Raw genomic sequence first — 24987 nt, forward strand, 5'->3', positions numbered from 1 at the left:
CCAGCACCCAGCCAGTGTGCCACTCAGAGCCCAGTGCTCGAGGCAAGTCCCCTCCCTTCTCTGGGCCTCATTTTCTCTCCCCGACCCCACCGACCCGCCCCTCCCCCATCCCTCTCCAGATTGAGCAGGAGCGAATCGACAAGATCTGGCCAAAGCTGCGGGTGCTGGCTCGCTCCTCCCCCACGGACAAGCATACCCTGGTCAAAGGTAAGACTTGGGCAGGCACGGGCAGCTCTGAGGCCCAGGTGCCGGGCCTCCCCGGGCCTTCCTGTCCTGGCGCCTGCAGCTTCTTTCCAGGATGGAAGGGGCTCCTGCCTGGGGCTCCCCGCACCTGGGGACACCCTGGGAGGCCCGCTAAGGGCCACAGTGAAATAAGGAGGTGGAGAATCTGCTCCCTGGGCCCCACCTCCCATGGGCAGCAATGGGATTGCCTATCCAGGGGCCAAAACTCATGGCCTGAGGGCCGAATGGGGCCCACAGACGAGTTTATTTGGGTGGTGTGTCTTTTTTCGTGTTCAGTTTGAATGACTTTATACAGACCCTGCTTGCTCCCATTTGATGCCCTCTTAACCACTGTTGTCTGACGCTCCGCCCATTTCATTACTTATGTTCTCAGTCTGGCCCCAGAGCCTGTGAGTTTGAGACCCTTGGTCTGCCTGTTCTCTAAGGATGCTACCTGGAATGGTCTGTCCTGGGAATAGCAATCTGAGAAATGAGCCAAAACCCAGCGTCCTTCTTCCCTGACTCCCTCCGGGGAAAGGGCAGACCCCTCGCTGAGCCCATCTAACTGGTCAGATGCTGGGCACTTCAGAGTCCCATAGGCCTGCCTGGGTTTAAATCCAGACTCTGCCCCTGCCCTGCTCTGTGGCCCTGGGCAAGTGCCCAGCCCCAGGGCTCAATTTTTCCATCTGTAAAATGGCCGTAGGGGGAAGGTTTCTGGCTGAGGTCATCCTTAGGGCATCTTGGATTCCTCTCCTAAAGGTGCTGCCCAAAGACATTAAGGAAGGCAGATCGGGCCTTGGAACAGAAACGCAAAGCCCCAGAACCACAGATACCCAAGCAGGAGACCACCCCCAACCCATCCCCATTTCTTATTCAATCATGCACTCATTCATTCACTCATTCTCTTGATAAATGTTTACTGAGGGTCTAGTATGTGCCAGGCCCAGGTCTTGGCCGACGTGGTCCTCCCGTCTTAGAATTTGTGGCCCAGGTTTTATCCAGCAGACATTGAATAGGTGGTTTCCCTACGTAGAGCTAAAGGCTGCTTTGGTGGGAGAGAAGGGTGATCTGGGCCCTCTGCTGGCCTCTAACTCGAGCTGGGGAGGGTGTCATATTGCAGGCCGTGGAAGGTGGGATGGGGGGGCAGGGGGAAGGGCCTGTGTTTCAGGCAGGACAGGGAACTGCACTATGAAAGCCCAGAGGCAGAGATTTCCAGGCACTTTCAAGGACTAGAAAGAAGTTCAGTTGGCTGGGCTGGAGCCTCAAGTGAGAGAGAGAGAGAGAGAGAGAGAGAGAGAGAGAGAGAGAGAGAGAGAGAAGAGGAGGAGGCCAGAGAAGGAGGTGCCAGCATCAGATCACGTGGAGCCTTGAACGCCAAGCGGTGACCTGCAGTTAGCCCAGGTGGGGGAGCCGAGGGAGGGCCTTGAAGGGGAAATGTTGTTTTAGAAAGCTCCCTCCCTGCCGCTGTGTGGAGAGTGGCCTGGAAGCAGAGAGGCCGACAGGATCGTCCAGCTGTGAGCGGTGACACCTGGGCGGGGGTGGTGAGAGTGCAGGTACACTGGAAGGGGCCGGGTCTGAGAACTCTTTGTGGGCAGGAAGGACCTGGGCCCCGCGATTGTTCAGATGGGGTGGAGGGATGGGGGAGAGGGGAGTCCAGGACTGCTCAGTCTATACCTGCTTGAGAGCCTGCTGCATAGTTTACAAGGGGACAGCTAGGTGTCAAGAGTCGCACAAGTAGGGACTGATTTGATGGGAAACTGATGCACTTGCTTTAGGAGGCCGAGCTGGAGGCCCTCTGCCATCCAAGTGGAGGTGTCCATGGAGTCAGGGCTCAGGAGAGAGAGCTGGCCCCCGGTAAAGATGTAGGTGGGGTGTGCTGAGTGGGGGTAAGCAGAGGAGCCGCTGAACCCAGGAACCTCCCACCTGAGCGGTGAGCAGAGGCTGAGACCTGTCAGCGGGTCCATCACCAAGAGGAGGCAGCCAGAGGGGTCGGGGGACAAGCAGGACGAGGAAGGAGGCCTGCCGAGGGGGAAGGTGTGAGCCACGGTGTGAACGGCTGCTGAGAGGTCCAGAGACAGGACAGGAACCGTAGGAGTCAGCCACGGGGAGGTCCCCGGGGACCATGCACTGCGGGGCGTGTCAGCACAGTTGGTGGAGGAAAGAGGTGTGGGGGAAGGGGCTCTTGCAGCTCCCCCCTCCGTCGGGAGCCGTAGGAGAGCTGGGCCAGCCTGGGGAGCCCCAGGGGAAAACTGGCCCCCTCCTTGCCTCGGAGAAGCACCCAGGCGGGCCCAGGGAACCAGCGGGGTGAAGGCCTCTAATGCCAAGTGCACAGAGATTGGATAATCCGGGTCAGCGGAGCAGCTTGGGAGAGCGGCCAGGAGGACTTCCGGTGCACACGGCCCGAAGCCAGCCCTTGCAGAGGGTGGAGCTTTGACCCTTGCAGGGAGCTGGGGGGAGACGGGGTCTGGGGGTACAGTGCCCCGGGTCAGGGAACTCACTCCCTCCTTTCAGAGGCTGCTGCCGTTTGCCAATTGCAGGACACACGTGTGGGAGCTACAGTGACCTGATTAGGGTGGGCGGGGGTCCTCAGGGTGTCACAAAGGCTTTAGTATCCGGGCTGAGACCGGGTGACTGGGTGACGGGGACGGCTGGCCCAGGGAACAGCCTGTGCAGAGACGGGCAGGTGGCCAGCTGCGTGGGATGGAGAGCCGTTCCTGCGGCAGAAGCACAGACTGGGGGTGGCTGGGGGAGGGAAGAGATCAGAGAATGGGCGGGGTGTGACCACGGAGGACCAAGTGGGTAGAGCGGAGACGAGGGCAGTGAGAGTATGCCTGTCAGCTGGTGCTGGGGGCCGGGTTCAGACTCAGGTGTCAGAGAGAAAGGCCCTGGGGCTGCTGTGAAGATCGGAGGGGGGCCTGGTGTTAGGGAGAGGGGGAGTGGAGGCGCTGCATGTGGGCTGGGCAGAGGGGAGGGGGGGTAAGGATCCCAGTGGGGCTTCGGGGCCATAGGACCCGCAGACGCAGTGATGCATCTGACGTGCGGAATGGGACAGGGATGTATGGAGGTTGACACCCGAGTCTCTGTCCTGCCGTGGATGTCTGTGCTCGGGGCCCCACAAACTCCACACACACCCAGTGACGACTTCTTTCACGCATCCTTTTCTACTGGCCGCAGAGCGGTGACAGGGGCCGTGTGTCATCTGTTCACTCTGTTATTTGCTGAAGATTTTACTGAGGACGGACGTCTGGAGAGCAGCCATTGGCAAATGGCAGAGCCCAGGCCTCCTCGGGTGTGACTGACACCGCCTGCCCCACCCCCGGGCAGAAGGTGCTGGGGGAGCAGATAGTAGGCCCCCCGGCCAAACCCTGGTGCCCCAGGAGGACAGAGGGGCCCCTGGGGTATAGGCAGAGGGGAGGTGCGTCCGGCCGGGGTGGCTGCCGCTGTGGCCACGGGCTGCGGAAAGCAAAGAGGATGCTGGAGAGGCGACGGGCCCAGACCACAGCGGGCCGCAGCCGGCCCCGGCCTCAGGGGCCCCACGTCCCCTGCGGGTGCTGGGAAGAAGCTCGGCGGGAGGGGGTGGCGGGGCCCGGGCCAGAGAGGAGGCCGTCCCCGCCCCACTGGGAGTCCCAGGGCCCTCAGTACATGCTCGCCTCCCCCACAGGCATCATCGACAGCACACATACGGAGCAGCGGCAGGTGGTGGCCGTGACGGGGGATGGCACCAACGACGGGCCCGCGCTCAAGAAGGCCGATGTGGGCTTTGCCATGGTAGGAGCTCACGGGGGCCCGGGGCAGCATCCGGCAGGAGCCCGCAGGCAGGGGGTTCGGGGGGCGTGGGCCCCACCGCCTCCGGCAGGGAGTGCATCACCCCCAGTGCACACTCCTCCCACCCTCCGTCCACCGGATGCTCCCAGCACTCCTGAGGCTTGGCCTGGCCTCCGGGTCTCCCTGAAAGGGTAGAGGGGGCTTCCTGCAGCGATGGGTCTGGGGGAGGGAGGGGGAGGGAGTGGAGGGCCCCCCTTCCCGAAGGCAGACCGCTGGCCTCAGGGCTGGGTCTGCAAGGAGCAGGGCTGTGGTGCACCTGTGTGTGCACACACACGCGTGCCTCGTGTGGCCTGGCCGTGCGGGGGTGGGTGGGTGTGTGCGGGGGCTGGTGGAGGGGTGAGGACACTGTCGCTAGCGCTGCCCGCCTCTCCGGTCGCCCCACCCAGGCTCCTGTCCCCATCCCCACAGGGCATCGCAGGCACAGATGTGGCCAAGGAGGCCTCGGACATCATCCTGACAGACGACAACTTCAGCAGCATCGTCAAGGCGGTGATGTGGGGCCGCAATGTCTACGACAGCATCTCCAAATTCCTGCAGTTCCAGCTGACGGTCAACGTGGTGGCCGTGATCGTGGCCTTCACGGGCGCCTGCATCACGCAGGTGGGTCCTCCGGGGGCCGGCAGGATGGTGCAGGCCAAAGCCTGGGGAGGGCGGACACCCACACGGGGTGTCCCAGATCGTCACACCTGCACGCTGAGGGCCAGGAGCTGCGTCACAGACCCACCCACGTAGGCGCCAGCCCCACAGGGTGCAGGAACTAAGGCTCAGAGAGGTGGCGGGATCTGCCCAAGGTCTCCCAGCAAGTGGAGATGCCAGCCCCACCTCCACATCTGCCTGACCCAGGCACAGGCCTGGCCCTTGCTCCAAGAGGCAGGAGAGGTGATCCTCAAGGGAAGGCAGGTCCCCTGGCCACATAAAAGGCCAGAGAGAGGCTGGGGCAGGACAGGCAGCCAGCTGGGGTCGCGGAGCTGGCAGGGCCCTGGGAGCCTCCACTCCGGCGTGGAGTGCGTTGGGAAAGGCCTCTGTGCCTGGGTTCCTGGGCCTCGTGGAGCCAACAGGCAGGCCCCGACACCTGCAGCCTCACTGCTTCCTCACCCACCTCACGAGGCGGGACCGGTGGAGTTCCCCATTTCACAGAGGCAGACACCGAGCCTCAGAGGATGGGCCTGCCAGGCACCTGCCATTGCTCCCGCAGCCTCCTGCCTCACCCCAACAGGGGCCGACCAGGAGAGGGCAGGTGTTCCGAGGCCTGGCGCCTCCCAGAACCGGGTGGGCAGACAAGCTCCTGCCCATAAAAGCACCCAGAGGCCCAGAGGCCAGCACTGCCCTGAAGAGCTGTGTGGCTCTGGGAGTGCTGTCCCCTCTGCTGTACTCTGAGCCCTTTGAGGGTGCACGTGGCAGCACCCAACACCCCAGCCCTGAGAGTGAGAGCCCTGGGGGGTGCCTAGGGAGGGGTGGAGGTGGGGGGTCCCTTCTGCTCCTAAGGGCCTTGTCGCCTGCTCTGTGGGCAAGAGGCTCCCTCTAGTGGTGGCTTGAGGGACACTCCCATAGGACAGCGGCTCCCACTGGAGCCGGCTTCTTGGAGACCAGCTGGTGCCAGATGAGGAAACTGAGGTGCCGAGGGGACCGTCAGTTTGCCTGAGGTCTTGGATTGAGCTGGTGGCAGGGTTGTGAAGGGCTTGGTGGGAAGATGGGGGCCCTGACCCCAAAGTGCATAGAGGAGGCTGATGGCCAGGAGGAAGCTGAGGGGAGTGGGGAGTGTGACTGAGCCCGGCAGAGGTGGGAGAGGTGGCCTGGAGGAGGGGCCGCGATAAATATCTAGGAGGTGAGTGAGAGTGTAAGGCGTGGGCGGAGGGGCCTCAGGAGACAGCTCAGTCCAGGCTGCTGGGTGTGTAGGACCTGCGGGCTTCCTGAAGGAGGTGCTCAGGCGGTGTAGACCACGTGACACGACTGTGCACAGACAGTATGAATATGTGACCCCCGTCTCAGCCAGAGAGAAGTGTGGGGATCCACAGCAGAATGTGGACGGGGGGCACCCGTACATGGTGAATGTTGATGCCTTTTAGCTTCTTCTGGTCCTTACTTGCCCAGACTTTCTACCAAGAAAATACATTATTTGGGGCGTCATAGACACACATAATAATTGCTTAAAGTAAACATAAGAGGTAAAGAGAATTGGGTGGTAGTAAAAAAAGGGACAGGGTCCCAGGCATTGTTTGTGGGATAGGGGAGGCCCGAGCCATTGGTGGTGGAGGGGAAAGAGGCAGCAGGAAGCAGAGGAGGTGGGGTCTGTGGTTGTGGGAGGTCGTGACCTTAGCCTGGAGGAGAGGCTCGTGCGGATGGGGGGTGGGGGGGGCTGGAGAGGAGGAGGAGGGAAGATGGCGGGGATGTTGCTATATTTACGGGGCCTGGGCTGTGGAACTGGTGGCCGTCGGGGCCCGGGGCTCAACTTTCTCCTTGTGGGAGAAGACAGGTCTGAAGTGGGCGGGTCTGGGCTGTTCCCCAGGGCAGGCCGAGCAAACCTGCTCCACGCCTGCTCTGGAACCCAGGGGGCGGGCCAGCCGAGGGAGACCCCCGGGGAGAGCCGGCCTCCAGGCTCCGGTGGGAAGCTGCCGACACCTCAGCAATGAGCCCCACCCCGGGCACCTCGGGGCAGCAGGTGGGCCAGCCTCCCCGTGACAGCCCCCTCTCCACTCGCCATCCCCAGGACTCCCCTCTGAAGGCCGTGCAGATGCTCTGGGTGAACCTCATCATGGACACGTTCGCCTCGCTGGCGCTGGCCACCGAACCACCCACGGAGGCCCTGCTTCTGCGGAAGCCATACGGCCGCAACAAGCCCCTCATCTCGCGGACCATGATGAAGAACATCCTCGGGCACGCCGTCTACCAGCTCACCCTCATCTTCACCCTGCTCTTTGTCGGTGAGCCCCCCGCCCTGCCCTCCGGGGACACCATGGCCCACACCCAGCGCTCGGGATTCACAGCTGCCGGCCTGTTTGCTGGTGAGGTCATGGAGGCCTAGGGAGGTGAGGTTAGTCGCTCAGGGTCACACAGCAAATCTCGGGTAGACACTGGCCCTGCCCCAGGTCTGGCTGACTCCAAAGCCCGAGACTTTTCCACGGATGACGGCTCCAGACACTGCGTACACAGTGCAAGGTGGTGCCCCCACGCCAGCCCCACAGGAGCCTGGAGCTCTAGGGGGAGTGACCAGCCCCTTCTCTTATTGCTCCCACGCTTGGAAGGATCCTCAGCACGCCATCCTCAGAAAAGAGCCACATGCCTGCCTACCCGCCAGCCGTTTCCACAACACTTGTATTTAGGACCCTCTACCACCAACCCCCATGACAATGAGGGCACCGAGCACAGAGAGGGGAGGTGACTTGCCCGAGGGCACGCAGCCGGTCTGAGGTGGCACCCTCGCTGCTTCTAAGACTGGCCTGGCTTCCAGGGTGCTTCAGAGATGATCCGGGCGAAGCCCACCCCTGGCACCTGGAGAGGCCCAGAGGCGGGCAGGGGCTGGCCCACAGCCGCACGGCAAGTTGGGGCCAGCTCGGAGTCCCCAGAGCCTCTCCGAGCTGGGTTTTCAATGCCAACGAGCCCTTGCCCTCCAAGTCCAGAGTACAGATGGGGATGGGGCACGATCCCATTCCTCAAAGCGCAGTTCCCTTCCTTCCGTTGTGTTGGCAGGACGGTTGCAAAGATGATCACGAAAAGCCTTGGAGGCTGTTCGGGGAGTGCAGAACTAGGAGAGACTCGGAGAAAGCTGTCAGGCTGGGGAGAGAGGGGGGCGTGGGGGGCTCCTGCTCTACTCGCTGGCTTCCCCATTTGTGCGCCTGCTCCGGGCGGTCCTGGACTCAGCCAGATCCTCCCACTCAGAAAACCCCACAAGCCCTCCCAGCACCAGCTCGTGCAGCTTCGCAAAAGGACGCAGGACGGCATCAGGCATGCCGTGGGTGGGCGTCCACACAGCAGCCCGGGGCTGTGTCCCCCGCACACCGCCACGTGGCAGCTCCTGTGACAGGGAATTAGGCCACCTGGGTGAGTCCAGAGCCAGCCTGGCCTGGAAGCTCCAGCCTCCATGCAGGAACTGGTCTCTCCTGTAACAGCCCCTTGCGCTTCCAGAGGTCTCAGCAAAGACGTGCTCAGTTACAAGCAGCCAGACTTTCGGGGGCACCCAAAGCCATGGCCTCCCGCCAGGTATTCCGAGGCCGCCCTATGTCCTCCCAGTCCGGATGAGTTTGCCAACCAGGAGTTGCTTTGTATAAGCCCTGTCGCCTTGTAGCACAGCTGGCCTCCCATCTTTATCAGATTTCTGCAGAAAAAGTGGAAGCAAGTCCACCCAAGGCCTTTCTCCCCTAGAGGAGAAAGGGTTTCGTTACCCCTCCACCTACACCCCGCAGCTCAGGCCCACCTGCCGCCCAGTGTCCAGAGAGCACCTCCCGCATCTGGGTGAGCCACCCGGCTGCTCAGAAGACGCCCCCACGCGGGGCCAGGCGTCCCCCCAGCTCCGTCCCTCAGCCCGGCCCCCGCCCTCTCGGCTTGGCAGGCGAGAAGATGTTCCAGATCGACAGCGGGAGGAACGCGCCCCTGCACTCGCCGCCCTCCGAGCATTACACCATCATCTTCAACACCTTCGTCATGATGCAGCTCTTCAACGAGATCAACGCCCGCAAGATCCACGGCGAGCGCAACGTCTTCGACGGCATCTTCCGGAACCCCATCTTCTGCACCATTGTGCTGGGCACCTTCACCATCCAGGTGCCGGGCCCCCTCCCTGACCTGGCCGGGGTGGGCAGAGAGCGGCGGGCAGCCGGGGCCCCTCAGCAGCTCCCTGAGAGCACGGACCTCCGAGCTGGCCCCTGATGGCCTGTCCCTCTGTCTCTCTCTCTCTCTCTGCTCCCTGTGACTTCCAGATAGTGATCGTGCAGTTTGGGGGGAAACCGTTCAGCTGCTCTCCGCTGCAGCTGGACCAGTGGCTGTGGTGCATATTCATCGGGTTAGGAGAGCTTGTCTGGGGCCAGGTGAGTGCTGGGGGAGCTGCAGGAGGGGCCCCTCGGCAGGGGAAGGGAAAGAGCACTGGACGGGGAATCCAGGAGCCCCAGGAACGGGTGGGCCACGGCTCCTCCATGGATTAGCTGTCTGGCCCCGGGCAAGGGCCTCCCCGTCTCTGGGGACCGGAGCAACGGCGGGGTTGGCCGAATGCTGGTCATTTGGGTATCGCCAGTGTGATTTTTGCTTCTGTCTATACACCCCGCTGATCCTGTTATTTACTTGATACTTTCTTTGAGTCACATCCGTTTTTCTAACTGAAATGTATTTCAAAAGGTAACTTATATTACAGATATGATTGGAAAATCAGTATTACTTGCCCTAAACAGAAGCTAACCCCCAAAAATGTAACAAGAACAATGTTATTAAACTCTAACTAGATGCCACGGCCAGCCAAGGCTCAGAGCTCGAAGCCGGCTTGTCGTAGAGAGCATTAGTAGGTGCTGTGACACCAAGCAGAGGCTCCTCCAGAGAGCTCGGAGGGAACGTGAGAGGGGCACACCGTGCTGCATCACAGTGCTGTGTCTGCAGCCATCTGGGGCCCCTCCCCAGCTTCGGGGAAACCTGGGCTGGATCCTCTCTAGGGGCCCTTCTAGCCATGACCCCAGAACGTTCTCCAACCAGGCGCATGCACACACACACACACACACACACACACACACGCACACGCACCATCCTGGAACTCACAGCTTGCAGCTCAGAGACACCTGACCAGGACATGGTACCCGGAGCTGGGTCCAGGCAGTGGGGGCCCCAACAGGCCTAAGACGCTGGCCTTGCCTTCAAGCTGTTCCCAGGCTAGAGTGGGAAATTCCAGTGAGAGAAATTAACTAGAAGGTAAAGAATAAAACTTAGTTTCACTCAGAACAGTCTTCTTTAAACTTTGGAGCTTCTTTGGAGAGTTAATAAACTTGACTTAGCAAGTCCATTCTCTGGGCACCCTCAGGGCCTGGGCATCTTTGTGCCACTGGACAATCCCTCAGGGAACGCTCGGCATCTGGATGAGCAGGTTCCTAACACCTAAGGAAGATGCCAGTGGGCAAGACCCACCTTCAACCCCCAGGCAATCCCTGAGAGTGCGCAGGTCAGCCCCCATCAGTCCCTAGAGGAGATGTCAGGGGCCTCTGACCTCTGCCACCTCCGCTTCCCCACGGGGCCTGCCGCTCAGGCCTCAGCCCCACGGACAAGCCCTTTGGAGGAAGAGTAAGAACAAAGGCATATCCCCCTCCCATCTTGCCTTCCCTTTCCGGGAGGCAGCCATTCCAAGAGTCCCAGGATTGACTGCCCCCAAGGCACGCAAGCTCTGAGCTCCTGTTGCCCAGGGCTGGGCACCCCAGGACCCAGTGACCTCAGGAAGAATAAGCCAGAGACCTGAGGGCCAGGGACTTAGACACACCATCTCCAACTCTGAGAACTGTTCCCAGCTTTCCAGATGGGAAAGCCGGAGCTCAGAGAGGTTAAATGACTTGCCCAAGGTCATAGGATCTGTAAGGTCTGGGGTATCCAACGTCACACGTGTCCAACTCCCCAGATTTCCCACGATTTCCCCCTGCCTCTGGATGAGTGAGTGAATTAAGAAGCAACTTTAAAAGAAATCTAAAGATTGAGTTGAGGAAGGGGTGAGATGAGTTAAGGAGTGGGTCGAACGTGACTAGGTCAGTGGGTAAGAAGAGCGGGAGGGAGGGAGGGAGGGAGGCCGAGCCCCTCCGCTGACGGCTGGGCCCCTTGCAGGTCATCGCCACCATCCCAACCAGCAGGCTCAAGTTCCTCAAGGAGGCGGGCAGGCTCACACAGAAGGAGGAGATCCCGGAGGAGGAGCTGAATGAAGACGTGGAGGAGATAGACCACGCCGAGCGAGAGCTGCGGCGGGGCCAGATCTTGTGGTTCCGAGGCCTGAACCGAATCCAGACCCAGGTACAGGCGGCTCCTGGAGCTGGGCCCGTGCCTGGCGGGGTGGGTGGTGATGGGGACGAGGGGCTTAGCGGGGGCCCAGACCCGCTCTCACCATCTCCCCAGCCTTCTGTGCACCCATGTTCCCCCCCCACACGCTCTGCGTGGCTGCTGAAGAGCGGCCTCCTCGGGAAGGCCCTGCCTCCCCGTCCACCTGGCCGGGGTCGGACTGGGGTCACACCCACGGTGGGCTTTGGGCCGGGGGGCGGGGGGTGCCCCTAAGGTCGGGGAGGGGTGACCCTGAGGGCTGAGGTGAGTGAGGGGCTCCTGCCAGGGTTGCTGGGGGGCCGCCAGCAGGGTCGGGTGAAGCTGGAGACGGATCCACGTGAGGCCGGACTGGCAGCTTCAGGCCGGGGTGGGCCCCAGACTCTCCCGGCCACGTGGTCAGCCCTGCGGTGCGGGCTTGTGCACACGCACGTACACCTTCCTCCACGGGGGGCTTCAGACACTCTCCTAGCCCCCACTGGGGCACGGAGTCAGTTCTGGGGACCAAAGCCTGGTTTTCCACGCACACACACCAGACGCACGCACACGCACCCCAAGGACACACATGTAGAGCTCACGTGCGGGATGTGTGTCCGGCCGGAAGCAGGTCTCTGCCTCAGAACGGGACTGCGTGGCCGCCACGTGACACACGCCACGAACATGCAGCCCCCGTGTTCCCACACGGCCCTTCTCCCTGAGTCAGCGTTGCAGCTCTCGGGGTGCTTTCACAGCCCTGTAGGATGAGGAACAGACAGACCAGGCAACGGAGAGAGGCTCGGTCTCCTGCCCAGCCGGCCTGGGACAGCTGTGCTGGGACGGTCTATGGCCAGCCTGCCCCCACCACGCTCTGGGAGGTGCATCAGGGTCCCCCACCTTGGGCCTGCGGTCCTGCGGTCCAACGTGGCCTACCACTGCATTTCCACCGAGCGCAACAAAAACGGGTCGCCTGGGCTGCCTCACACCCTACAGGGACTGTCCCAAACATCATCTCATTGGCCTTCCCAGCCCCCTGAGAGGTCGGTGTGCCCCGCACCTAGTTTTAGGGGTGCCCGAGGTTCAGGAGACAGCCCTTTCTGGGCGCTGGGTCGGGGGAGCAGGTTGCAGACCCAGAGCCTCCTGACAGACAGCAGTCTGGGCTCCGGGACTAGCCCTCCGGGTAGCCCCTATCCCCCCACTTCCCCGGAGGGCCTGGCAGCTCTCAGCACACACACACACTGCCCTGGTGCTGTCACCAGCCTGGCCACAAAGCCTTTGAGGAGGACAGCGGGACTGTAGTTTCTTGAGTGAACACGAGTCCTGTCTAGCCTGACTCGCACAGACCACTAAGCGGGCCAGTGCTTTGCCCCTCACAGCTAACCCTGCCAGGTAGGTGGCATTGCCCCTTCTGAAGGACAAGAAACTGCCACCGGGCAGCGACTGGCCCAAGGTCGTCTAGCTCGTAAGTGATAGAGCTGGGGTCTGGGCCGGGGTCTGTCCACCCCGGAGCGCCCAGCACACCGCTCTGGCTCCACGCCTGGTCCCAAGGGCTGAGCACGCCCTCTGCCTCCAAACACCGTGTTTAACGCCCCCCCTGCGGCCCCCAGCCCAGCCCATTGGCCCCTGAGTCACTAGAGCAGGACCAAGGCCGGCCCCCTGTGGCTCCCCCCTCAACCGGGCCCTGGGGACCCCAGGTGCCCGAGCTGAGCAGACGTCCCTCAGAGCCTTGGAGCGTGCCTGGTATTGTCGTTTTGGTCTAAGTGGCGTGCTGTCTTGCCGTGGCTGCGGCTGTCCTCGTGGCCTGGCGCCTGTCAGTCGTGTAGCTGTGTCGTGTCCATTCTTTTCGCAACTTGTCTCGTTCTCTCCTCCGTTGCAGATTGAAGTAGTCAATACTTTCAAGAGCGGGGCCTCCTTTCAGGGAGCCCTGCGGAGACAATCCTCCGTCACCAGCCAGAGCCAGGACGTAGCCAATCTCTCTAGCCCTAGTCGCGTGTCGTTGTCCAATGCTCTTTCCTCTCCGACCAGCCTTCCTCCTGCTGCAGCTGGGCGTGAGTGTGACTCCTTACCGCCTCGGGTGCCACCGCCGCCAGCGCCGGGCGGGCAGGAGGGCAGGGGCTGGGGCGCCAGGGACTCGGGGGGCAGGAGGTCGTGCTTAGGCCCACGGGGCTGAGGGGCCCCGGCCACTGAGGAGGGTCCCAGGCGGTCAGAAGACCACAGCCAGGCACGGGGTGGCAGTCCCTTAGCGGGCCAGGGTCGGCTGGGGTCAGGGTCAGGGGTTATGACCAGGCAGTCACGGGGTCGTGAGGGTCACAAGTAGTCAAAAAGCCTGGGTCAGTCAGAGGATCAGCGTCGGTCAGGGAGGTTTCAGTGATCGAATGTCACAGTCCCCGACAGGGTCACGGTGGCCGGGGGGGGGAGCAGTCGGCTGGGGGGGCATGGAGCATCCCAGTCAGTGTAGGGTCATACCCGGTCAGGAAGAGCCGGGCTCCTGAGGGCCAGGGTCGGAGTTGGCCGGGAGATCACATTCTTGCGGTCGAAGTCAGGCCAAGGGTTACTGTGGGTCAAGGGAGGAAAGGCTCTCAGGGGCCACAGTGAGGTCCAACCCAGAGGGGTCACTGTAGATCAGAGGTCACAGTCGGTCAGGGGACCCAGGCCCCCAAGGAGATCACAGCCTGGAGGCCCCGTACCCACCAGTTCAGCCCCTTCTGCCCTCTCTCCTCGTACATATGATAGCACCAGCTACCTTACACACACTCCTCCCTGCAGCGGGGCTTGGAGCACAGCGAAGTCCTGAGCCCTTCCTGGAAGGGACAAGCCTCCTGACCCATTCCACTTGACCTCAGGTAGAGAACAGTGGGGGTCTCACCTTGGCTGGCTGCCAGCAGGCCCGAGGGACCCAGTCTAACCTGTGGCTTCCTCCTTCCTCATTGGAGGGACACCTGGGACTCCGACCCCCTCCATCACCTCCCTCCCTCGAGCTCATCTCCTCACACCACGGCTTCTGACCCAAGTTTCTCAACTCTGGCCTTGTCTAGATCTTTATGAACCCTCCGTGGCTCCAGGCCCCAGAGGGCACAAGGAGTTTCGATTTACCACCTGCCTCCCTTCCCTGTCTCTAGTCAGCCCCTCCTAGACCACGAGGGAGCTGCAGTCTGGTCCTCTCAAGTTGTCTGTTCACTCAGCCGGCCCTCGGGCTTCTTCGATGAGACTCCAGGCCTCACCTCTTGCTACTTTATAAGGTGCCTCTAGCCCCCTCCCAAGCACAGAACACCCAAAACACACATCTCTGCCACCGGGCAGGAGAGGACCATGTGCTGGGTGAGAACGATGCCATCTCAGCCCTTGGACAAGAGGCGCAAGCCACACGGTGCTGTCGGTGGCGTGGGCTCACGTCCCACGACCTTTCCGTGGGTGCAGCCCCACCAAGTACACAAAGTGACAGGGAGGTTGCAGAAACGAGGGAAAGCCCCTGGGCTTGTTCAGCAGCACAAAAACACAGCAATGGGGAGGCCAGACGAGCCGAGGTGAAGTGAGGCCACGTTTGAGCAGATGGCATCTGAGTCACGTTCCCATGAGGCATTGTCACCGGCAAGTCATTGCCAGGCCGTCTCAGAGCAGGAGACACTTTGTTCCCACTCTCTCCCGCTCCATACGGAGAGCCCTCGTCTCGGTGGGAGGCCCGCGCCCCCGCTGCCCTACTCCTGCGTCAGTCAGCCCAGTTCCAGCCTTGCTCGGTGCTGCCTCCCGTCCTGAAGTGCAGAGACCGAAAGTGCTCAGGGCTGGAGAGCCACCTGGGGAAAGGATCTCTTCCTCTCGGGGTCTCCACTGCCCTCCGGCCGGTCTGACTGCCAGAAGGTGGCCTGCGGGTCCGGGCCCAGGTCTTCATCCTCCCGGCTTCGGCCTCTTTCTTGAAGCGGGGTGCCTCGCCCTGGCCAGCGCGGAGCCCGCGGCACTCCCGGGCCCCTGCGGCCTCTCCCTTGGTTAGACCCCACAGCTTAGCTCTTACAGTCTCGGAGAAAGAGCGCAGTCATCTTGAACCTTTTCTTCTGTCCTTTATACAACCTCTCAATAAGGCCAGTCCTGTGACAAGTGGTTCTCAACACTTTTCCTTCAGAGAAATGCCCATTTCTGCCTGCCCTTTGCTTCCTATCTCTAAGCCAATCTCCTTCTAGCCCAGATTAATCCCTTTATCCCATGGTGACCCAGCTTTGGAACAGCCTTTGAGAAGGGTGCTCGAGGCCTTGCCCCTGACCCATCATTTTCTCAGAGGACCCAAAGGGGCTGATCAAGCATGACTCCCTCCCCCAAGTGCCATCTTGCCTCTCCCTCAGGCATCACGCCTCCTTAGGAATCTTGCATTCCTACCTGCAATTGTAGAATCCAGCCTGTGATTCTGGGTCCCTTCTGGGACCCTTTCTTGGGCATATGGGGTCTCAAAAAAAGACTGAGCATCCCCTTGCTTGAGGGTACTGGTTCCAAAATTGATCCCAACCTCTGTGGTTTCAACAGACACATTTTGGTCAACACAGCCACGATGTGAAATATCCCCTAGTTCCTCCTTTGCTTGAAGAGTTTCTATAGCAATGTCACCTCCTCTGGTCTCCAAGGACTCTGAGAGCCCTCTAGATACCAGGCAGGGTCCCTACAGAAGCCAGAAGGCTTTCTTCCCACAGGGTGTGAAGCAGGGGGCCAAGAAGTAAGAGAAGGGGTCCCCGATTGGGTGGGTGGAGAAGTGGGCTCCCCCCACCCCCTGCCTCCCGTGAGCAGTATCTTCTTCCCAGGATTCTCCAGTAGAGTAGGGTACCTGTTGAGCTGAAAACACCCGGGCTCTCTGTGCCCTGGAAAGAGTCAAACCGCTGTCCTTTGGGCTATCAGAAGTGACCACCAAGTCCTGGGGCAGAGTGGCGTGTGCATGACTTCTGACTCATGACTTGGGGTGAGGAAACCCCCCCCCGGCACATCACACATCCCTCCCTCAGCACCACTGGGAGGCGGAGGGCCCCAGGCAGACAGATGCCATGCAGTGACAGGACATTCTGTGTGATCAGACTGCCATTGGAATGATCGGGAGGAAACTCTGGTCCACTGCCTGGCTTTCCTCTTCTGACTTACTCAAAAGCGAGTTTCTTTTCTTCTCCCAGAAACGCAATGGCACACCCTTAATGCCTTATACTTGAGCCTCACCCCAAATTTTCCAAAGCAGTTCAGCACATTCTTCACTCCACATACACCTCACAAGTGAAATGTGAAGAGGGAGGAGCTGCCAGGACCTCCGTTTAACTGAGCAAGACACTGAGACTCAGAGAAGTGAAATGACTTGGCCAAGATCACACAGTATGGAAGTGACAAGAGATCTGACTCCGAAGTCCCTCATTTTTCTCTCCACCCACACCGCTTCCCAGATAAGCCCACAGACCTAGAGCCCACAGAGGTTGAGTTTTCCACCGTGGAACCCGTACGCACTCCCACAGCCTCATCCAGTGAAAAAGAGCCAATCCTCTGGGGTCTAGAAGGCCAGGGAAGCTCTTCCTCTGCTTGAGTTTCCACCAGCCTGGCAGGGACTGGGAAGAGAGGCATTTTCCCATCACTGATCAGCAACAGAATTGGCATTTAGCTCTTAGATCCAAGGCCAAGCTACAGAGCTCCTCTCTCTTATTCCCACAAATTCCTAACCCATCTCAAGCTACCTCTGCACTTAGCAAGTTCATAGCACGCTCCATGTTCATGAGTGAAGGTCCTGTGCCTTCAAACCAACCAGGCCCAGAGCATCCGACTCCTAACCCCAGACCGGCCACTTTCTGGACGCCGTACCCTGCTAGATAGGGCATCCCCCATCCCACTGCCCCCTTCAGATTCCCAGTTCTGAGGATTGCTAGGGCAAGGAGTTTGCATCTCTTAGGGGGAGAGGTGAAGAAGAAGGGAAGGAAAGGAAGCTGGACCTCTCCTTAGCATTCCGGTAACTAACTTAGTGCAACATTGGGTTGGTGAGAAAATGGCTTGCTTCTGGGGGGGAGCCCAGACCTCTCTGCTGTCTGAATATTCCATGTGTTTGTTTCCCTAGAGGGCTAGAGAACCCTGGACACAGAGTTCAGCAAGAGAGAGTGAAATTAAAAGAGGTTGTGAGTCTTTAACCTTGAGCCTGAAATGAATGTGAATCAATCCCAGACTCTTGGCTTCCTTGAAGCCGGGTAAACATTCGAGTATGTCGAACCCGCCCCAGACCGGGGCCCATGCATTTCCTCAGAGCCACCGACCACGGGCATGGGGCTCCCCACCCGCTTTGTGCTGATGAAACCAAAACGTCTGAAAGCCCACAGACCGAGGCCCTCCCTCTCTTCGCCCTCACCCCACGCCCCAGTGCAGCCGCTGCCAGCAAGGCCCATCGCCGAGGCAGGCAGGGAGGGGAAATGGAAGAGCTTTTGTTTCTTCCCATACTTTTTTCCATTTCAGCCGCGAGAGATCCGAAGTGGAGACTTGAGATGGCCGTGGCGGGGTGTCCCGAAAAGTCTTGTCCCCACAGTCTTGTCCAGAGCAGTTCATTCTTTCTGTTGTCTCCATTCCAGGGGGAGGGCGAGGGGCCTACATCTCATTGTGTGTCATCCCCTCTGCGTTGTCAGTCACACGACAGGGTCCTGCCACCATCCCTCCTCCTCCACCAGGCGCTCCCGGCTGGCATCTTATTGCAATTCAGCCAGGCTCTGGGCTGAGCAGCTACAATGATCATTATTATTCCCATTTTACAGTTAAGAAAACTGAGGCCTGCAACATCTTTTTTGTTGTTTTCACTTAATCAAGGGAGTAATGGCCCAGTTATCAGGAGATCAGATTATTGAATCATCTCTACAGAGCCACCAATAGGGAATCCAGGGAGAAAGAAACCTCGGAGCAGCCAAATGGCCACCACGGAGAACCAGCACTAATGCATGGCGTCTGGCTGGCTCTCGCTTGGCACCTGATGCCTCTTGCTGAAAGCAGGATTCCACCAGGCAGGTTCCCCTGGAGTCCCCTGCCCGTAGCACATGAGAAGGAGAAGGGACAGAGATGCTTTTGAGAAGACGAGGGAAAGTCAGAACTAGTAAGCGATGGCTGACAGCAAAGGAGAAAAGCTTAAAAAAAAAAAAAAAATCAAAACTGTGGGGTCTTACACAAGACCAAGAAGGCTTATTGACAAACTCAAATTCTTCTCTGTGTTCTCCAAATTAAAAGGCAGAGGAGCTTATGATGTGCTCTAGAAAGACTCCTCTCTGAAACAGTCAAGCAAACCCTGAGCTGTGACACTTAAAACCATCAGCCACAGTCACTCTGGAGATTCACTCCCACGGACAGGGCTTTCTCCCCTGAGCCCCACCAACGAGCTACCTCTGGGTTTAGCTCCGCAAATCCTGGGACCACAAGGGCCTCCCCACAGCTGCCCTGTCCAGTCCTCTGTCCCCCTACAGGCCTGTGATATGGGGGGAGGGAAGGCCAAGACGGCCGCCTCGGCTGAGGCTCTGCTCCTTGGAAGCACGGATGCTGCTTTGCTTTTCCCGCCACTGGCTCCGCTCTGAGTTGGGGCTGGGAAGAGAGGAGGAGGCGCCTTTGTCCCGAGTCCCATCGGCCCCTTGAGATGGCAGGCTTGGCTCCCCCTCCCAGGAGTCCAGAGAAGGGATGCCTCTCTTCAAAGTGAGGGTCTGGTTCCCGTGCACCCCGTGAGGTGGGACAGGGGACGGCCAGGCCGGTGGTGTGGCTCGCCCGCGGTCAAGGCACCCAAAGTGTCGGAGCCCGGACGCAGACTCGGGTCTTCCTGACTCTGGATCCAGTTCTCTGCCCACCGGCCTGGGCGACTCCGCGTCCAGCCTCCTTCCATTCTTCAGGGAACCCAGCTTCCGACTGAGACACCGAACATGACAGAACTTGCTGTGTTGTGGCTCAGTTCCACACCCTCTTAGAACCCTACCCAGGGCCTGGGTTTGGCCCTCTGATTCTGGCCTCGTTTTTTGGTATTGTGTTTTCAAAGCACAAATAAAAGAAAGAAGGAAAAAAAAAAAACCCAGGGAATAAGGGACCCCAGAGCCAACTCCAATGAGTGGCCAGGGCTTTGAGTCTATACTCGAGTGTTTACCTCCCAAATGCATGAAGGGAAGAACCGTTGGGTACAAACGACCTCCATTCACATCGTCCAGGCTTCCAAGTGTAGCCGTGTGTCTGTCTGTGTGTGCCGTGTGGCTCCCACCGTAGCATGCTCCTGCCCCTGAACGTCAGCAGTCGCTGCCTCCTTCGTGCTTTCTGGCTGCCTCTGCTCTGCACCCCAGAAGGCCCCGAGTTGGCTTCGGTTTGCTGTGCTGCTTCGGTTTGATGTCTCCCTTCTCCGTTTGGCCCTCGTGTGTCCCCTCTCATCCCGGCTCATCCGTCTCTCCTCTGTGTTCCTTTTCTGTTTTGTGACACGTTATCTGTTCCATGTCGTGTGGTTTCTTAACCGCGTGTGGTTTCTCTAAGGTTAATTTTTTTTACAAATAAATAGCCTCTCCTCCTTCCTCCTTTATTCCCACCTGGTCCCGCTCCCCTTCTGCATGGTCGAACCTCTGCTTTCAAGTTAACAAGGCTCAGTCTCTCACTAGGTCTGGGTGCCCACTGGAGTGGACTAAGCTTCCTCTAACCACTGTTGCCCGGCATCGCTACGATGGGCCTTCCTTCCTCCTAATACCGTAGTCTTTACCCAAACCCAAGCAATTTTTAAAACCTCACGGATGAACACACCCTAAATCCCCGCTTCCGTTCTTCCCTCTCCTCTCCGTGCTCGCGACACCCAGCGACTGTGGATTCCAGCCACCTGCTGTGCCCGAACCCCTGTCCCCGACCCACCCCTCCTCCGAGCCCCCCAGAGCTTGGCCGCCGGCCCCCCGCCCCCGGGGCCAGCGCTCCTCACCCCGCCCCCCCCCCGTGCTTCCCTTGCAGATCCGCGTCGTGAAGGCGTTCCGTAGCTCTCTCTATGAAGGTCTAGAAAAGCCTGAGTCTCGAACCTCCATCCATAATTTCATGGCTCATCCTGAATTCCGGGTCGAAGATTCACAGCCCCACATTCCCCTCATCGACGACACCGACCTGGAAGAAGATGCCGCGCTCAAGCAGAACTCGAGCCCGCCGTCCTCGCTCAACAAGAACAACAGCGCCATCGACAGCGGGATCAACCTGACGACTGACACAAGCAAATCAGCTACCTCTTCAAGTCCAGGGAGCCCCATCCACAGCCTGGAGACGTCGCTTTAGCTGAGGACCCCGCCACCACCCACCTCCCGGGCACCCACCCGTCCAGGCAGCCGACTCACCCAAGCAGCAACGAGCAACAGCAGGAAACCAAATACCGGCGAGAAAACCGTTTCCACCCAACAGACCCTTTTTCTGGCTGCGATGCTGTTTGAACTCTTTTTCACTTTGAGGCGAGGGCGGGCTCTCCTCCGGGGGCTTAAGGGAGTGAGCGGTTTCTCCCAGAACTAGCCCTTCCTGGCTCCCACCCGACATGGACCAGCCATGCACCCGCCCGGCGCCGTGTCCCCTGCATGAATGTACTGTACACTTCCGGTCCTCCCCTTGTTTGGTTTTCGGGGGGTTGGGGAGGGGGGTTTTTTTTGTTTGTTTGTTTTCGTAGGCGGGAACTGCAGACGGACTCTTTTCTGAGACTGTTTATCCACTCCACTGGTCTGTGAGTTTTTGAAATGCTTGCGCGGCATGGTCTCAGTTGTATAGGTTAATTTAACAACTTTTTGAAATTGCAGAGCTTAACTCGCCTAGTAAATTTGCACCAATGGAACCGAAGAACTTCAGACACTCACAAGTTTATATCCATTTCTTTGTATCTATATCAACGTATACTTCTCAAAGACTGTATACGTCCATATAGATGGGCAGATATATATGTGTCTATATATATATATATATATATATAATATATATATATAAATATATAAATATATACACATGGATATATAAAGTTTCTTTGCCGGCATGTTGCCTTGTTTCTGCTTAAATTGCTCTATTTTAACTTATTTATGTCCTAAAAGAAGAATGTAATTTGTTTACAAACCTGTAGATAACGTCTTCGGCTATTTGTACGGTTTAAGAACACTGGTGGCTGAGATGCTATATAAACAGCTCAGCCTGACAGACACGTCCCTGGATTGCATCCTTGATGTCTTACGATAGCCATGCTCTGATTTTTGCCTGCTACTTCCGTTCAATAACGTCACTACCGAGGGAGGCTCAGGCAGAAGCCAAATGTTAGCGCGTATCCATCCTGAGGGGTCCAACAGCGCGCTCCGTAGACAAAGGGGGAGGAGGAGAGAAGTCTTCCTGGGCTCAAAGCACTGATGGCCAGCCCGGCCCCAGGGTGACGGGGTTGGCAAAGCACTGGGTGAAGACTTTTCTCTCAATGAAACTCACTTGAGTTTACTGAGAGCATTTCAAACAGAGATTCTCTCTGGCGCTGTCTGTACAGAGACTGAGGTAGTTTTGCAATATTATAAATGCTATTGTGTTGATTTTTTTTGTTCGGTTAGTAATTTAGAGGCTTATTTCCTTATAAATTGCAGCAAATGAGCTGTTGGCATATTGGATGAGGATCGTTACGGCTTGCTGCTTTTATTTTTATTTTTGAAGAAGAACAGCCTTTTCCTCTGCACTATTTAGATCCGGACGAACCCTATGATGTGTATATTGAGATGTATTCAGTGTGATTTTTTTAAACCAAATTGTCTTCCTGTGGTCGCAATATATACTGTAGCCTTTGAACAGCAAGTCTTGCTTTCCCAGACAGAAAGCCATTCTGAAACCCTACAGTATCACGGGTGAGAAAAAGGTGGTTATTTTTTCCCTGAGACAATAACAGCACTAGTAATCCCACTTAATAAGAGCTTATTTAATTGTATGTCAGCCTCTTAACTGCTAAGCACTTTGTGGGTATCAGCTTTTTTCATAAAAGGACTTTTGTATTTAATACAAAGTTTGCTTTGAGACTTTTCAGCATACGATCTTTTTCCATAAACTTGTACAGTGCAAAAGACATTTTGAATACCATGATCGATGATGTCCCATGCTTCAAGGAAAACCAAACGCTTCTGCCTCGCTTGCGAAATGCATTCTTCACACTGACCCTTCCCACGGTTGCTCTGTGTCCACCCGGGCCCTTCCCTTCTCCAGGCCCAGAGAATTCTTCCACAAACAAGATGAGAGCCACTCGGGAAAAGAGCCATAGTCAGCTGGGAGGGCCTGCATCTGGATGGCTGTGGAGAAACCCGAGGGTTTAGGATCCCAAGTCAGCCCATCCCACCTGGCAAAACCTTCCTGGAAGGAGGACCTTCTTTGCGCAAGAGCATCTCCTGAATGTCGTGAAGAAATATCTCTGAATGTACCCAGCAGAGGAAACTGCACCCCCCGAGGGGTGACCACCCTCACATATGTTTATTGGATTCCAAGACCAATACCACCCACTGTTCTCCTCCGAGAAAGGAAAGACCCGCTCCTGTAAAACCTGGGGCAGCTTTGGAACGTGGTGTGTTTTTTTGTAGTTTCCTTTTTCAAGGTTCTCCATCTCCCGCTTTGTTCCAACCTTGTGTCCGTGACCTCATTCCATGGCATCAGGAAAGCCCCGCTTGCACACCGCGCTCCCTGCTCATTTGGAGCCAGGACGCAAGGGAAGCAGGAGGGGTCTCCCCTAGTGGCACCCAGCCCGGGAGAGAGGGAGCCGTGGAAGCTACCGAGAATGCCCCACGTCAGTGTTGGTCTTTTCTTGTCGGGAATGATGGATGCTCACACACACACACACACACACACACACACACCCTTGCCCTCACACTTGCACACACGCATCCACACACACAGGAAATGATTGGTTTGTCAGAACTCCCTGTAGTACATAAAGCTTGCACTCAGCGTCCTATATCTAGCAGCATGGGGTACGTTTGGCAGTTCACCCCATTAGGGGGTACATAATTTATGACCATTCATCTGTTTTTATGAATTTTTTTATCTAGACAATAACTGTAAATAAAGAACTCACCATCTCTGTTCATTTAATACTATGCAATGGTGATGCTTTCAATTGCTGACTCTTCTTACTCCGCAGTATGGTTCTGAAATGTCTGTGGTCTTAAAAAAAAAAAAAAAAGGCAAAAACCGACATCAAACAGAACATAGTAAATATATACTCTGTAATGTATACTTTTTGCTGGTTTTGGACTGCACCATCCCCTCAGCTTCTTGTCTGCCCTCTGGACAGGGGCTCCAGGAGAAGGTAGCAGATTCAGTTCCAATGTCTAAGCTCACCAATCTGTCTCCCTCTAACAGATGACGGAAGAGCAGGGGAACCCATTCAACGAGTCACCCACCTTTGGAGGTGGACAGGGAGGAAACTGTGAAGAGTTTCCTTCCCTAACTCAGCAGCAGCCTGGGTTGCTCCCACCAGCCCCCCACCGTAGCCCCTTGCCCCCTTGTCCCAAACAGAGCAGAGAGTGGACAAGAAGGAGGGCCCCCTGCTTCTGAGTCCAGACCAATGATAGTGACTGCACTGGGACAAGGACCCTGGACCTGTCTCAGCCCGGACATCCCAGTTATTGAACAGCCGCTCTTCCCCAACTGTGCTGAAATTCCCCCTTTACCACATCCTGACAGCTCAGAGAGACTTGGGTCTATTTCTGAAATATCTCCTCTGTTCCCTTATCTGGGTGTCTCATCTGGCACCAACCACACAGTTTTAATTATTGTCACTTTATATAATGTTTCATTATGTGGTGGGATAAATACCCTTCATGCGTTTTTTGTTTGTTTGTTTGTTTTTCCAAAATTTCCTGGTTATTCTCTCACATCTACCAAGTAAACTTAAAATTTTGCCAACTCCTGCATCCTCCTGCCCTCCTCTCACTCCAAATATCGGGCCCTTTCATTGTAGCTGCAAACATCTTCCCACCATTGTAAGCACTGTCCACCACAGCTCACTAAATAGAGAGCCCTCTAAGGAGAAATAAAAAGGGCATCTTGAATCTTGAGGGAAGCCAGATAGTCCTCCCATCACCTCACCTGTCCCCTAAGCCAGGGTGTCGTTAGGAGAGACCACCAAGCCCCCACCCAATCTCAGTGTGGGACCCAAAGTCACCCACCTTGGCTGTGCTGAGGTGGACCCTCCATCTGCCCTGGTCCAGGCGAGAAAGAGGGGTCTCTCCCAGACCTGGAGCTACCAGAATGTGTAGCCCAGTTACCAATTCTCCTCATCGAGAAATGTTTATTCCTGTCTCCCTTTCCTGAACTATTTTGGTGGGGAGAGGGTCACCTCTTGCTCTTTATTCACAGTTTTCAGCAGTTGTGATACGTCCTTTGGGATGCAGCAATCTCTCGCCTGGACCTTCTCACCACCCTGATGACTCCCCCTAGTGGTCCTTGCTCTACTTACAGGAGGCTGTCAAACGCGCACGGTGACACGCCTGCCACCCAAAACTCTCTCCGTAGGGCCCGAGATCGCACCATTAGAAGGTGGGGGGGGTGGGGGGGTGGAGATGGGTTGCGTTTCTCTGAAGGCTTCCGAGTCCTCCAGAGCCAAGGCTGAAATCAAACAACAGCAGAAAATCCCCAGGTCTTTCCCAAGTTCCAAAGCAAGCTCTCCTGGTTTTGATGTAAAGATCCTGTTCACCCAAGTGGGGGGAGGGGGATCCCAGGCCCTGGGCATCAGCCATCACCCCCTCCACCAAAAACAAGATATTTAAGGCTGCTTTGGGACTGCCCTTCTTGGCTCCCTAAGTCTGTTTTGTAACGCCTGTGGTGCTCTCCCTCCTCACCTCTCCTCTCGGGGCAGGGGTGGGGGGTAGTCGCCACACTTTGCTAACTCTTGTGTGCACATATTTTATACCAGAGTAGCGAGGAAATGGTGCCGCCTCCAGCTTCCACGAGCTACCCGGGCTCTGGGGGGCTCTGGGAAAATCGGGGCTGGGAAGTGACTGTGCTCTTATTGTACACTCT

The 24987-nt window shown here is 57.7% G+C and overlaps 1 protein-coding gene across 12 annotated transcripts in view; it reads left to right on the forward strand.

Moving 5' to 3' along the window:
- The window catches only part of ATP2B2 (ATPase plasma membrane Ca2+ transporting 2), a 373485-nt gene extending 350430 nt beyond the window's left edge, over positions 1–23055 (forward strand). For 9 of the 12 annotated variants that reach the window (XM_067043444.1, XM_067043446.1, XM_059077715.2 and 6 more), the window contains 8 exons: positions 120–207; positions 3884–3990; positions 4456–4647; positions 6755–6968; positions 8594–8805; positions 8961–9068; positions 10828–11010; positions 19942–23055. In XM_067043444.1, coding sequence (XP_066899545.1) covers positions 120–207; positions 3884–3990; positions 4456–4647; positions 6755–6968; positions 8594–8805; positions 8961–9068; positions 10828–11010; positions 19942–20253 — 1416 coding nt within the window. In that variant the 3' untranslated portion in view covers positions 20254–23055. Of the gene's footprint in view, positions 1–119; positions 208–3883; positions 3991–4455; positions 4648–6754; positions 6969–8593; positions 8806–8960; positions 9069–10827; positions 11011–12883; positions 13056–17068; positions 17124–19941 lie in introns of all 12 variants that reach the window. The other 3 variants (XM_067043450.1, XM_067043452.1, XM_067043451.1) reach the window with 2 other exon arrangements.
- Positions 23056–24987: the final 1932 nt, after the last annotated feature.

Source organism: Kogia breviceps, chromosome 10 (assembly GCF_026419965.1).
Source record: "Kogia breviceps isolate mKogBre1 chromosome 10, mKogBre1 haplotype 1, whole genome shotgun sequence".
Classification (NCBI taxonomy): Eukaryota; Metazoa; Chordata; class Mammalia; order Artiodactyla; family Physeteridae; genus Kogia; species Kogia breviceps.